Source organism: Salvia miltiorrhiza, chromosome 1 (assembly GCF_028751815.1).
Source record: "Salvia miltiorrhiza cultivar Shanhuang (shh) chromosome 1, IMPLAD_Smil_shh, whole genome shotgun sequence".
NCBI lineage: Eukaryota > Viridiplantae > Streptophyta > Magnoliopsida > Lamiales > Lamiaceae > Salvia > Salvia miltiorrhiza.
In genome coordinates this window covers 39,762,060-39,777,562 of record NC_080387.1, presented here as the reverse complement: position 1 = coordinate 39,777,562, position 15,503 = coordinate 39,762,060, and the positions used below count along the sequence as shown (strand labels likewise).

At 37.6% G+C, this 15,503-nt stretch overlaps 2 protein-coding genes and 1 pseudogene across 3 annotated transcripts; all 3 read left to right on the top strand.

Annotated features, from left to right (window-relative positions):
• The first annotated feature begins 594 nt into the window (after window positions 1-594).
• Window positions 595-1,374, top strand: LOC131008022 (glutathione S-transferase T2-like). Its single transcript, XM_057934928.1, has one exon. The coding sequence runs from the start codon at window positions 595-597 to the stop codon at window positions 1,372-1,374; it is 780 nt and encodes a 259-aa protein (XP_057790911.1).
• Window positions 1,375-1,916: 542 nt separating this feature from the next.
• LOC131008016 (uncharacterized) lies at window positions 1,917-3,274 on the top strand (annotated as a pseudogene).
• Window positions 3,275-5,733: 2,459 nt separating this feature from the next.
• On the top strand, window positions 5,734-15,502 carry LOC131015147 (probable inactive shikimate kinase like 2, chloroplastic). 2 transcript variants are annotated; one of them, XM_057943420.1, is made up of 9 exons: window positions 5,849-5,985; window positions 6,618-6,740; window positions 6,936-7,034; window positions 7,243-7,437; window positions 7,650-7,711; window positions 13,556-13,622; window positions 13,737-13,855; window positions 14,947-15,123; window positions 15,200-15,502. In XM_057943420.1, exons 3-9 carry the CDS (start codon window positions 7,009-7,011, stop codon window positions 15,295-15,297), a joined length of 744 nt encoding a protein of 247 aa, XP_057799403.1. In that variant the 5' UTR covers window positions 5,849-5,985; window positions 6,618-6,740; window positions 6,936-7,008; the 3' UTR covers window positions 15,298-15,502. The 2 variants fall into 2 exon arrangements, with proteins under 2 accessions (XP_057799395.1, XP_057799403.1); XM_057943412.1 differs by lacking the exon at window positions 6,618-6,740 and having other exon boundaries at window positions 5,734-5,985; window positions 6,936-7,123.
• The last annotated feature ends 1 nt before the right edge of the window (window position 15,503 follows it).

Here is a 15,503-nt window from a genome sequence, read left to right as displayed (position 1 = left end):
TAACCCGGGATGCCAGCCGCCCCCAGGTCACCCTCTTTCTTTTGTGTAGATGTTGCCACTTGTCAAATTATTATTGGTGTATTAAATTTTATGGTAGATAAATTTTAATAATGATTTTTCTGCATAAAAAAAATATATAAAAATTATATTAATTTTTTTTTATTATTTTTAGCTCTATAAATAGAGCCCAATGTCACTACATTTTCACATCCAAACAAAAACTTTCTCTTTCTTCTTTTCATATTTGGTTGAATTTTTTCCTCACCGTTTTGTTTCTATTATGGATCCAAATCATCCCAATTATTATTATCCAAATTCTCAAAATCATCAAAACTCCCAAGATTATCCTAACCCTCAAGATTCTGCAAATTTTCATCTTATTCGACTCATTTTTTTCCAAATTTCGAAAATCGACCAAATTCTCAATTTTATGAATCTCAATTTTCTCCAAATTTGAGTCAAATTCCTACCTCTCAAAGAATTTCCACACCAGAAAATGTCTTTCGTAATTTGTTTATGGGTGTTCAACGCCCAAACAAAAATCAGAAAGGGGTAAAAAATGTAGCTTGGTGTGTGAAAGAAGATGTTACCCTTATGTCATCTTGGATCTATGCTAGCGAAGATAGCGTTCGAGGAAAAAGTCAAAGAGGAGAATCGCTTTGGGCACGTATTCATAAATTGTATCACAACACTCAAGCAGAAAATCCAAATGAGCTCAATGAACGCAACATTGAATCGATGAAAGGTCGCTGGAAACGTCTTAACAAAAATGGAAACAAATGGGTTGCTGTTTGTAGGGAAGCAAATGCTCGAAGAAGGAGTGGAATGAGCGACAATGATGTTGAGAAAGAAGCTCATTCCATTTACGAAGCAGGTGGAAACAAGTTGGTTGTATTTAATGAAGTTATGAGTAAACATCCCAAATGGAATGTTCATGATACCACCCATGTTTTTCATCGTCAAAGTGAAGATGTTGATGACCAGCAAAGTGGTGGCAGTTCAAAAAGATCAAAGACTTCAGAAGATGGGGGATTTTCTATCTCTTCTAATCCAGAAACTCCAACATCTGAACAATCAATTGCGACTCGTCCCACTGGAAGAGATAAGGCAAAAAGGAAAGGTAAAGTTAAGGTCTCACAATCTGAATGTACTCATGAATCTGTTGTTGCTGTAGAAATTCATGCAATGAGACTCACTATAGATGTCGAAGCTGAGTTAATAAAGACTCGAATCGAACTGGAGCGCGAGAAGTTGCAAAGAAATGCAATGAAGATGAAAGAGAATATGTTGCTTCAATTGTTGGCGAAAGAGCACTTATCTCCAGAAGACGAAGAGATGAAACGTCAACTAACTAAAATTGTGTTTGGAGAGTGAATGTATTTTAATCATGTACTTTCTATGTAATTTTAGTTTATGTACTTTTTATTTGTGTGCTTTTAATTTGCGTGCTTTCTATTTGTCTGATTTTAGTTTTCGCAAATTGTGTTATGTACTTATTTTATGTTTAATTAATGAAAAAGTGTATTTCATGTAAAATTGAATAACATTGGATCCGTTTAGCTTCCCAAAACATTTGACCAATTCTGACAAAGCTTTAAGTGCATTCACATGCACTTGTCATTTCTTCCAATTCACATGCACTTGTCATTTCTTCCAATTCACGTGCACTTGTCATTTCTTCCGATTCACATGCATATGTCATTCTGACACAACATTATTTCCAAACACATGCGTATGTCATTTTTGCCAGCCTAGATCACATGCAACCGTATCAATTCAAATCTAGCTATCTTATCCCACTTTTCAATATTATTCTATAAATACCAGATGAAACACATCTCAATAAAATACAAGCACATCTCACTCTTTACTCAAGTATACATTTACCCTATTATTTTTCCATTTCTCATACAAATATGTATGTGAATGAAAACTCTTCGGTTGATTCAGACTCAAGTTCTGATGTTTCCCATTCCAATGAACTTGATGAATGGGAAGAACGGGTTTATCAACAAAATCGTCAATTTGATAGCATCATCCAAACTATGATCATAAACAATCATAATTTGATTGTAGGAAATCAAATTCCAACAGCCAACAGGAGATATTGTGATAGAGAACGTGAGTTTGGTGCAGAGCGTTTAATCAACGACTACTTCAGTGACAGCCCAACGTATACTCCAGAAATCTTCCGGCGGAGATTTCGCATGCAGAAACCGCTATTCATTCGAATAGTGGAAGCTGTTACTGCTAATGATGAGTTTTTTCAACAGAGACGAGATGCCACCGGCAGAGTAGGTCTTTCATCATTGCAGAAATGTACTGGAGCCATGAGGGTATTGGCATATGGCACATCTTCCCATGTTGTCGATGAGTATCTACGAATGAGTTCATCTTCCACAAGAGATGCTTTAGTTCATTTTGTGGAAGGTGTTATTTCTGGCTTCGGTGGTACGTATCTTAGAAGGGCTAATGAACAAGATTTGGCAAGGCTACTCTATGTTGGAGAACAACGTGGTTTCCCAGGCATGATTGGCAGTATTGATTGCATGCATTGGGAGTGGAAAAATTGTCCTAATACATGGGCCGGCCAATATACTGGGAGAAGTGGAAAACCAACGATCATTTTGGAAGCTATTGCTTCATACGACTTGTGGATATGGCATGCGTTCTTTGGAACACCAGGTTCGTGCAATGGTATTAATGTACTCCATCGATCTCCTGTTTTTAATGATGTCTTAGAAGGTCGAACACCAAAGGTTAATTACGTAGTGAATGGTCGTCATTATGATAGGGCATATTATTTAACTGATGGTATATACCTTCATGGGCTGTATTTGTCAAGTCAATTACTTCCCCACAGATCCGAAAACACAAGTTGTTCGCTCAACACCAAAAGTCTGTTAGAAAAGATGTTGAGCGAGCATTTGGAGTTCTACAAGCTCGATTTGCATTTCTACGACGCCCATGTCTTGTTTGGGACAAAGTTTTGATGGGAAAAATTATGATGGCTTGTATCATCATGCATAATATGATAGTTGAGGATGAACGAGATACCTACCAAAATTATTATGATCCAACAGAATTTTTTATGGATACACCTACAAGAGTACAAACAGAAGATGGCGGACATTTTCACTATTCTACTGAACGTATTGCGAGCTTGTCTACTTATATGACTAATAGAGATCAACTTCGCAATAGAGAAGCTCATAGAACTCTTCAATGTGATTTGATTGAGCACGTATGGGAAAAATTTGGCACTGGCAATTAAATATGTAATTTACATTTTCTAATTGTATTTTTAAATTTCACGTATTGTACTTTGATATATTTAATTTCAGTTGTATGTTTAATTCTTGTAATCTTCCTTTGTGATTGAGTTAAATATCAATTATAATATAGGACAATGTTTAATTATAGTATAATTACAATTTTTTTAAAAAAAATATTTATTTTATTTATTAAATATAATAAATAAATATTTAATTTATATTTATATTTTATTTTAGATATTAAGATAATTTAAAAATAAAGTGAAAAGAAAAAATATGTAGGTTGGGTTGGTGTCACCATTGGGAGTAAAAATTGTGTTAGGTTGTGGGTTGCGTAGGTGGATGAGAGAGAAATGAATATTTTATTAAAAAGTGGAGTAAAGTTGGGTTGGGTGAGTGTCACGACTGTGGGTAGTCTTAGACCACCGTTAAGCGTCTGTTTGCTTTATTTTTTATTTTTATTCCTCCGCCCACCGAACCCCCCCAACCGGCCGTTTCGACCACCGCACACCACCGGTATTGCTCCACTCCAGAAGTGCGCACCACCGGTATTCGTCTTCTCCGCGAATCTAAACCCAATCAGCTTGTTCCTCAACACATCCCTTCATCAATCATCATCTCAAAATACCTGCAAGCCTCTTCCAGCTTCTCTCCCTTCTTGCAGAGCGAGCCTCTTGATTATACAATTGTAGGTGAACACATTCGCCACCAGATTGTACCTCTTCATCGTGTCAAGAATCTTAAAAACCGAATGAACATCATCTGCATCGTAGTAAGCGCGGATGAATATCGAATACGAGTAAGCATGGTGCTCAAGCCCTTTGCTCCTCATACTATGAAAAATCACGTAGGCTTCATCTGCTTCCCCGTTTTGCGCAGAGCGTCAAGAACACTATTCCAAGCGAGCAAATCCACCGCACAACCTTATTGAAGCATTTCATTGAACAATTTTTGTATATGACCGCACTGGCCAATTTCGCCCCAGCCCCTCATCAAAATATTGTATGTCTTGACACTCGGATTCGAGATTCGGTAAGTTAGCCCTATTGTAAGCCCTAAAAACAATCCAAAAAATTTCTCGGGTTATTTCACAAGATTCGGTGCTTTTCATCTCCGTCAGGAAATCCCACATGAACGGGAACTCTATGTTGCTTCCGAGGATATCAACGAGGATGTGATAGATATCTTTACTGTGTTGGAGCGATACCAGTGGTGCGCGGTGGTGGTTAGAACAGGAAGGGACTGTCGGTGGTGGGGGAAGGAGTGGTCGATGCGCAGCGGAATAAAAATTAAAATAAAAGCAAGCAAAAGGTCGTTTGAGGCCTGATTTTAATTGCACCATTTTTTAGACTATGGGGAGTATTTGATCCAAGGTCGAGAATGGGGGGTATATGCTCTAGAGGCCTCTACTTCTGGGGTGCATCTACAACTTAACCCTTTTTTAAATCATCACATCATACGGTCATACCTTATCACCTATATTTAATCCACATCACTATGCCTATAAATTATACTTGTATTTTGCTTATAATAATTTTATTAAAACTCGTGTCCATTTTAAATGAGACTCTTTTTTATGAATAGAAAAAATATTACATATAAAGATGAGTTTACTCGCTAACTATAAAAAATAAGAACAAAACGATGAATTTACTCAATGCCTACAAAAAAGTAAGCAATAGAAATATGAGCTTATTCATTGCTATAAAGAGTAGTAGTTACGACATGAGTTTTAATAAATGTTAGCAAATTAATGTATTTTGATATATAAATTGAGATAAAGGGTGATAAATAAAACTTAGACAAATAAAACTTAGATAAATAATACCAGGGGAGAATAAATATTAAATTTCTCAGTGGAACAGTGATATAAAAGCGAGCCTCTCGCTTAATGCCGGCCTTCTTGTTAATCAATATTACTATCAAACACTTAAATAAGATATGATTATTTATCTATCTTACTTTATCTATGGCTATCAAACATGCCTTAAATAATTATTTTTATTATGTTGGGGGAATCGTAACACTAAAATTATGAATAAATTAAGAAAAGTAAAGATAAAAAACAAACGTGCACAGTCTATTGGACAAATTAAAACAACAAAAAATGCATATTACTATCTGACAGAAGTGAAACAGATTTTTTTTTGAGAAAAAGTGAAACTGAATACTATTCAATGCTAGTAATAATTAAAAAATAACTATCCAACGACCATTACAATTTTTGAAGCATTTCTTTATACAGAATATTTATTGTTCAATTTTAACTGATGTCATTGTAGAACCAAAAATGTAAATTTGATTTTAGTTATTTTATACTCCATGCTTTCAAGGATTTTTTTTTAATTTTTTTTTTCATGCTTTCAAGGATTTAAAAAAAAAATAGAAAAAACGTAATTTAATAAGTGTGTATTTTAGTATATCTAACAAAAGTAGTACAGTGAGAGAGAGAGAGAGAGAGAGATATTGATGCATATATAGGGTGCAAGAAAACATCCATATTAGTATTATCTTGTTGTCAACAAGAATGGCCACAACACTTAGCTTCCACTCTCCAATTCTCTCTCGTCAGACTTGTCTCTCTACTCAAAATCTCTTGTCACTCCGAAGCCATTGTTTTCCTTTTTCTCGTGTTTCATTGCCCTCAATCTCATCCACAACTCCCTGTAGCATCAGCCCCATTATCTCCACAAATGCAACTCAGTATGAGGTACTTAATATCACGAAACCAAATTCTGTTTCCAGTAGTTGGGTAACTTGGGCAATTCTGCAAATTAATAGGGCGTAGAATGATTAACTTTGGATGACATTTTGTGCAGCTTAGAAGGTTAATATTACCAATTGTTGTCTAGTAATTTGTAGCAGAGTTGCAAATCTTGCTGGGGCCATCTAGGCATTGCAAATTTTAAGAATTCAAGTTTGTATTGGTCAAATTCACATTTTGGAAGGTTATACCTTTTATAGATTCAAATCCATTACGTGTCTTAAACTCCAAAAAAAATGTTTTCTTTTTCTAGGAATTTTATATAACAAGATACTGCAGTCTTGAAATTGCTACTTCTTTTGGCTGATCTTGTCTTGTCCCTACTAAGAAAATTACTCAATTCATTACTCGATTATGTTTCAAGGAGGACTCTGGAGTTGCTTACTTCACTAACTGGAACATTTTTGTTTGTCAACTGACCATGCTTTGGATCATCTGTTATTGTTTATATTGACTTTTGCATAAATTGAGGTGTAGTTCTGCATGTCCTCAATGGATATCATGAAGTAGAATCAAACAGAAAGTTTAAATCTTAATATTAACAACTAAATCATCATACTATGTTTATTGTGTAACAGGATAATTTTGAGTTATCTTTTGTTGCTGTTATTGCCTTCCAGAAGAATTGAAACTGATTTATAGGGTTAATGAAGAAGGAATAATACTGTATCTTGCCAGCATTCTTCCCCAATATTCAAGTGGCAAGTCCAGTTCTAAATATTTTTCCTATGTGTCTTATCCTTTCCTCTGAACACTTTCCATGTATATTATATAGAAAATTCAGAATTGAGTTTTAAATAAGTCTGTTAGCAAAGTTCTTTGTAAAGCTCGAATCAATGAATGCCATTCAGATTTGAATTTGACAGATGTGATGTTTGGGTGATGCTTAAATGCAGTTTTGTGATGATTCATCCGAGGTGGAGTTGAGATTGGAACTCGGGGAAGAAAGCAAAAGTCCGGGGGAAGTTTATGTGGATGGAAGTGAGAACTCTTTGGTAATCAAAGTGCAGTATTCTGGATTCACGAAAACTCTCTTGGATACTAATAATCTATATGGAATGATAAAGCCTTCTGAAACGATATGGTATTTGGTATTTGGTATTTGGCATTTGGCATTTGGCATTTGGCATTTGCTATTGATAACTGAACCCCCAATGGCTACAAGTATATAATTGCTGAATAGGAATTTATCATCTTGAACAGGTATATAGACGACACTCAACTGGTAGTTAACTTGAAAAAGCAAGATCCAGAACTAAAATGGCATGACATCGTGGAATCATGGGAGTCATTAACTACTGGAGTTGCCCAACTACTGAAAGGAACATCGATCTTCTTAGTTGGAGAATCAACAGAGATAAACAACAATATTGCTCGAGAATTAGCAGTCGGTCTTGGGTATGTGAACACTCAACCTTAATCTTTCTCTTTTGATAGCTTTATGGTGAAAAGAAATAAGAAAGGTGAAAATACAAAGAAGTATTAAGTGTGTTTTTTGTTCTAATTGCATTCGTCTTCGAGTGTTTAGCTCATCTAGAACTATTATAGCTAGCTGGTGGCTTGGCCCGCTTTCTTTATGTCCATAAGAGTTTCATGCTTCTTTGTGATAGATACACTCCACTTAGCACCAAGGAGCTTCTTGAAGCGTGTTCCAATCAAACTATCGATTCATGTATGTGAAGACTCTCTCTCTCTCTCTGTGCACATAGGGAAAAAGGAATGTTTGACTGTTTGTCATATATTATAGAGTTAAAGTGGTTCTTTGGCATGATTGTAAATTCGTAATTGTTGCGTGAGTATGGAGAAAATGGGAATTAATTATACTATCCAAAAAAAAGTGTTATGTTAAAGTGCCTTTCACTGTTTCAAGTCCTTCTTGAGACCATAAACAGTTAACAATAATCCACTATAAACAAGTCTTTCTAATGACACTGCTTTGATGCTTATGATTTGTTTATGCAGGGTTTTTTTTTAAAATCACAAAGTCTAATATATAATTGCACGTGCTATTCGGATCCGAGCATGTATTAATCATCTGCAATGCTAAAAAGGAAACCGTTATTTAACCATTAAGAATTCAGAATAAAGCTCCATATTTCTTTGTGTAGAGAATAAAGATATAAAACATATTGAAGGAGAAGAAGTAGGAAGGTGTATTTATATTGGAGAAAAGAGTACATATTTATATGTAAGAGAACTATCACAACTAGGAACACTAAACCAATGTGGGATACTTATTACTATTCATAACACTCCCCCTCAAGCTGGAGCATATATGTTAATCATATCCAGCTTGATACACAACTCAGAGAAACGCTTGCCTCCCAACGGTTTAGTGAAGATATCAGCAATTTGATCTGACGAAGAAGTGAACGGAGTAGAAATAGTTTGGTTCAATACACACTCACGAATGAAATGGCAGTCAACCTCAATATGTTTAGTCCGTTCATGAAAAACTGGATTGTTAGCAATGTAAATAGCTGCTTGGTTATCACAGTGCATGGGTAATGGTTCATTGAAAGTGAATCCTAATTCCCCAAGCAGATTCTTCACACCAATCATCTCAGTTGCAGTATGAGCCATAGCTCTATACTCAGCCTCGGCTGAAGATCTAGCAACTGTTTGTTGTTTCTTGCTCCTCCAAGTTATCAAATTTCCACCCAAGTAAGTACAGTATCCAGATGTCGATTTCCGATCAATTTTAGAGCCAGCATAATCAGCATCAGAGTACCCTTCAATTTTTAGATGACCATTTTTTTTAAAGAACAATCCTTTTCCCGGAGATTTCTTGATATATCGAAGAATTCGAATAGCAGCTTCCCAATGAACTTGTTTAGGCTTATCCAAGAAACGACTAACCAAACCAACCGCAAAAGAAATATCAGGCCGTGTCACTGTCAAGTAGATAAGTTTCCCAACAAGACGTCTGTACTTAGCTTTGTCCTCCAAGAAATCTTCACTCTCATCCCAGACATTCGGGTCAATATCCATAGGAGTATCAACCGGCTTCGTTCCCAACAACCCGGTTTCTTTAAGTAAATCAGTAGCATACTTCTGCTGAGACAGAGAAATTCCATACTTGCTGTGAGCAATTTCAATTCCCAAGAAGTACTTGGGACGTCCCAAATCCTTAATAACGAATTGTTCTTGCAAGTATGCCTTTGTATCAGCAATTCCTTGTACATCACTCCCAGATATAAGGATGTCATCGACATAGACAACGAGAATGACAATTCCAGAGGCTTGATGGCGCACAAAAACAGAGTGGTCAGACTTGCATTGCTTAAACCCAATTTTGCTGAGAACACTACTAAACTTGTCAAACCATGCCTTCGGACTTTGCTTAAGACCATAAATAGCCTTCTTAAGACAACACACCTTAGTAGAATCCTCCCCCTGAGCAACATACCCAGGAGGTTGCTCCATATAAACAGTTGGAGATATATCGCCATAGAGAAAAGCATTCTTCACATCAAGCTGATACATAGGCCAAGAAAGATTAACAGCCAAGGAGAACAAGATGCGAATGGAGTTCAAACGAGCGGTGGGAGAGAATGTCTCAAAGTAATCCACACCATAAGTCTGTGTAAAACCTTTTGCTACAAGGCGGGCTTTGTACCGATCAATGGTACCATCAGCAAGAAACTTGATAGTGAACACCCAACGACAAGAAACAATAACAGCAGAAACAGGAGCAGTTGCTAGAACCCAAGTGCCACGAGATAAAAGGGCACACATCTCCTCATCCATAGCAGCCTTCCAATGCGGATGTTTGAGTGCCTCAAGGTAAGAAGTTGGAATATCTGTAGAGAAAAGGGAAAGAGCAAAAGACCGAAAAGAAAGACTCAAACAGGCAAAAGAGACATAGTTAGACATTGGATGGCGAGTGGTACAAGTACGTTTACCTTTGCGTATAGCGATAGGTAAGTCATCTGTGTTGGCAGGTTGGTCATCCTCAGAATCTGCAGAAGAAGATAACTCGGGTGGAGAACATGAGGCCGGTTCAACAACAGTCTCTGGAACTGGTGCGGGACGAGGACGACGGGTATACACTTGTAAGGGTTGAGTAGGAGGAGAAACTATCGCCGGTATAGGCAAAGGAGCAGATTGTAACTTATTTTGAGAAGTAGTGCTAGTATGAGGAAAAAAAGGAAGAGATTCAAAGAAGGTGACATCGGCACAGACATAGTGACGTTTGGTAAGAGGGTCAAGACATCTATACCCTTTCTGTGTTCTAGAATACCCGAGAAAAACACACTTAATAGAACGAGGAGATAACTTATCTAACCCAGGACTTAGATCATGAACAAAACAAACACACCCAAAAATGCGAGGAGGGACAGGGTAAAGAGGTTTGTCAGGATGAAGATACGAAAAAGGAATATCTCCATGAAGCACACTAGAAGGCATTCTATTAATGAGAAAACATGCCGTAAGAACAGCATCACCCCATAACCACTTAGGAACCCGCATATGAGACATAAGAGTACGAGCAACATCCAAAATATGACGGTGTTTTCGTTCTGCAACTCCATTTTGTTGGGAAGTATGTGAGCAGGAAGTTTGATGAATTATGCCACGAGAATCACAAAAAGATGAAATAGATTTTTGAGTGAATTCAAGAGCATTATCAGTGCGAAGAATACGCAAATCGACAGAATATTGAGTTTTTATTTCATGATAAAAAGAGTTTAGTATAGTAGGGACTCCAGTTCTCTGTTTGAGCAAATACACCCATGTCATACGCGAATAATCATCAACCAAGACCATAAAATATCTGAAACCCCCTCTAGACTCAACTCGACTCTGACCCCAAACATCACAATGAACAAGCTCAAAAGCAAAAGAACTACGTTTATCAATTCTAGAAGGAAAAGATGTGCGATGGTGCTTGCCCAACTCACAAGACTCACATTGAAATTCAACAGACGAAGTAGGAATTAAACTGCGAAGACTAGACGGCGACGGATGACCAAGGCGACAATGCCACTGATATGGAGTCACGGTGGCAGAGAGAGCACGCGAAGGTGCCGGAATACCATAATCCAAGTAGTAAACCCCGTCACGCTCATGTCCTCCACCAATCGTCTTCTTCGTCTGCAGGTCCTGAAAGGTAACAAAGGTAGGAAAAAAAGTGACAGAGCAATTGTGAGTTTTGGTAAGTTGACTAACCGATAATAAGCTAACGGGAAATTTAGAAGCAAACATGACATTGTTAAGAGTTAATTGAGGAGTAGGACGGACAACACCACTCCCCGTCACCGAAGAATAGGTGCCATCAGCGACACGGACAGAAGGTAAGGATGAAGGAGTAAAAGATGTCAAAAGAGATTTAGTACCAGTAATATGGACAGAGGCACCAGAATCTACCAACCAAGACTTACCATGAGACACTGCAAACGCACCTGCAGAAGCAACTATAGGAGAGGCTGCACTAGTTGATGGAGCAGTACCAGATGACAAATTGATGGATTGGATCAGTTTGTCGTATTGAGCCCGTGAGAGCGAGACCGTATCATCACTGGAGGAAGACTGAGGATCAGGAACAACTGTATGAGCCCGACCTGGTTTGCCAAAGGTTTTCCAACAATTTTCAGAAGTGTGGTTGGTTCGGTGGCAATACTCACAATAACGATCAGAACCGCGACCTCGGCCACGACCTCGTTCACCACTACGGCCACGACCACGACCACCGTAAGAATTTTGACCGTGAGCATAATTTTGATTCTGAACAGCCTGGCTGGAGGGCGAAAAAGAGGCATTAACATGATAATTCTGACCGCGAGCAGCCATGGCAGAAGAATTAGGTGAAGTAGCATCATCGGTACGACCAGTGGAAACCCGCAACACACGAGATAAGGCATTGGATAATGATGGAACATTATCACTTGATAACAGGCTGTCACGAACTGGTCGGAGATCAGCATCCAAACCTGATAAGAATTTGGCAACCATGAACTCTTCCCACTGTGTGGCCCGCTGAGTGACAGAACAGGATAGTGGATGATAAACAAGAATTTCATCAGCAAGTCCCTTGAGTGTAGAGAAATAGTCATTAACTGATTGGCCAGACTGAGTATGAGAGAAAAGTTTCTCATATAACTCGAAGACACGAGATACGTTCTTGTCATTGGAATACATCTGCCGCAATGTATCCCACATGTCTTTAGCAGTTTCTAAGAACATGATATTCTTACTAACAGAGTCTTCAAGACTATTCAAAAGCCAAGTCATGACAGCACAATCGTCGGCACTCCAGGCATCATATTTGAGATCCGTAGAAGCAACTGGATCACTTAGAACATGTGTTTTCTTTTTCTGAGAGCCTAAGAACAATAGAAAGGCACGAGACCAGAGAAGATAATTGGAACCATTCAATTTTATGGTGGTTCCTAGGGCAGCGGATTTTGAATCAGACATGATGTAAAAGGATTAGAAAACTGAAACCCTATATAGAGAATAGACAGCAGCGGTGGCTGAGAACAAAAGCTAGGGAGGGAGGCTGTGCGACGGGGAGACCCGAGCAGCAATAGTAGTGCCAGCCGGAGAGAAGGACGGCCGGAGAGATGAAGGAAAACAAATAAGAACAAAATTTTCTGATGTGGAAGATCAGACAATGCTGCAACCACAGAGCATACTTATAGGAATAGAAAAAAAAAAAAAACTATTCATAAATACGTAAAGTACTATTCATAAATACGTACAATACTATTCATAAATACGTACAGTAGAAAAAATTATCAGGTATCTAACATGCTCTGATACCATGTAGAGAATAAAGATATAAAACATATTGAAGGAGAAGAAGTAGGAAGGTGTATTTATATTGGAGAAAAGAGTACATATTTATATGTAAGAGAACTATCACAACTAGGAACACTAAACCAATGTGGGATACTTATTACTATTCATAACACTTTGAATAATCATGACCAAGACTCCAAGTCATGCAACAAGGAATAGCCTCTCTTTCGGGAAGAGTCGCGCCATCAGGCTTTAGCAATCAGTGAACTGAAATGTTTTGATGGTCTCTTTGTCTGCACAAATTTTGCTTTAGATATTCAAGCACTTGTTTTTGGTGTAATATGTGGTAATGCTTGCATGTCATATATTCATCGTGTATTTGATTTGCCCTCTGGAAGGGGAAAACTTGCAACGAGCTAAATGGAAGTGTCATTTCCTGTCATCAATCCCCTTTTGGGATCTGAATCTAGCACTGGATTTATCATTTTGTCAAATAAAATATCCAGTTTGTTTGTCTATCCCAGTAGTTCGTTTCGTACCGATGTTCTTTTCTCGGGGTTCTTAATCCCTTGCCTATTCTTAGACTTCAAATTTTCCTAGTTGCTTAACATCTTGTAAGTGATTGTCTAGATATTGAACTGGTTATACTTAACCCCTGGTTAGATATTTCTAGGATACATTATTTTTCCTATTGTTAGCATCTAGTTGCAATGGCAAATATTCTCCTAAAATTCGGTCTAGTATGTTTTACCATACACTCAAATCAATCCAGGGAAGAGCGAGGACAGATCTGATTCTATCACAGAAGCAGAAGCTGCTATATTAGAAAGTCTTAGTAGGTAAGATTTCTTACATGCATTTACATTTACGGTCATTGGTTGAGCACTGTTCATCTCCTACAAGAACTTATTAGATGTTCAGATGTGGCAAGCCTAACTGTATCATAAATCCAGTCAAGCAAGAGTAGTCGTTGCAACATTAGGAGGGAAGCACGGTGCTGCCAGGAGGCCCAACAAATGGCAGCATCTGTTTGCAGGATTTACAATTTGGCTGTCCCAATCTGAAGCCACAGGTGATTATTCCCACTCTTTTAGTAATATATCTAATTCAATGGCATGCTTTCTTACAAGAGTTAGTGTCTGAAAACTGTGATGAATGGCTCTTTCATAGATCTCCAAACATATTTCTCAAGTATGATTAGCATGCACCACTTCCTTTCAGTTATTTTCTGTATTTTTGAAAGTCTTCATGCATCTTCGCAACTTTTCTCTGAGACTTCATTTTGCATTTCAATGACAAAATGTCGAGGTATTGATATGTTGGAGCGCAACCTCCAACAACGCGTAAGCAGTCTAAGATTAGTAGCCTTATGTTGGATTGCCTGTTTCTCGAATCTACTTTTAACATTTTAATTTTTTTTAGGGGTAAATTATGCGTAAATACACCACCAAATTTTGGGTTTGCACGTGAACTGAAAATTCTACCTCCAAATACACGAACTTTCTATTGTTCTAATTTTTTTATACAGTTGTCAATTGTCTCCAAATTAATGCTAATGTGGACGTCTGAAATATTTGCATGGCTTAAACGGTCAGTGTACTAAACAATGAAGTTGAATGTTTACGACACTTCAGTTAGTCACAATGTCATTAATTTGTCACTTCAGCTAGCCATGGTATTAATTTGCCGAAAATTGAAATCCACGTGAAAATCAGAACAAGTAGAAGTTTGTGTAGGTAGAAGTCTTAGTTCATATACAAAATTACAATTTAGTGAAAGTTCATATATTTAAACACAATTACCCATTTTTATTTCATTGCTGCAAATCACCATTTGCAGATACGCAATCTGTCTGTGTTCAAGTGATTTTACCAATTTTATCCATAGGTCGAGTTAGTGCCTCACAAAAATCAGGTTATGTTCCATGCCGATCAATGTGATAAAGCTCAGGGTATTCATTTTGATACTCAAAACCAAGTGCATCTTCCCTGTAATTATATCTATTGATCATTCAAAAATGGTGTTTAGATTGGATTCGTTTCATGTGTCTCCTTAACTTTTTGTACAACAGGTAAATGCCCTGCAATATTTTTCTTCATAAATACCATAGAAAATGTGATATTGGAAGGATGTTAATGGGCTCAAAATATCTTATAAAATCAGATGAAGAGTCAGCAAAAGAAGAGGTGAGGAACGATATCAAAGATGGTGAGCGAGGCTACGCGAACGCAGAAGTAGTAGTGAAGGTCCAAGGTTGGGATGCGACTTACACCAAAACCGTGGCTCAAGCTTCACTCAGTGCTCTTAAACGATTGGTTTTGTCCGATAAAAACATTACAGGTAACATCACCACCTTGATTGCAATGTATTTGCTAGTTTGTAAAGTCCTGTTTCTCATCTGTGTTTGATCTTCAAGGTAGAAAAAGTTTGTATGTGAGACTGGGATGCCGAGGCGATTGGCCCGATATCAAAGCTCCTGCCTGGGATCCGTCAACCACTGCCCCCGCCTCATGACACAGAAATAAAGCTTTATTAAAATGAAAGAAATAAATAGATACAAAACTAAACCAATCCTAGAAGATCACAGGCCGAGCTTCATCAAAACCTTACCCTATGAGCCCCCTGCTTCATGACGGTAACACCGGTTTCTGTATTATACAGTCAATGTTGACAAATTTTAATGTTCAATAATGCTCTTATCCAAGCAAATTATCACAAAC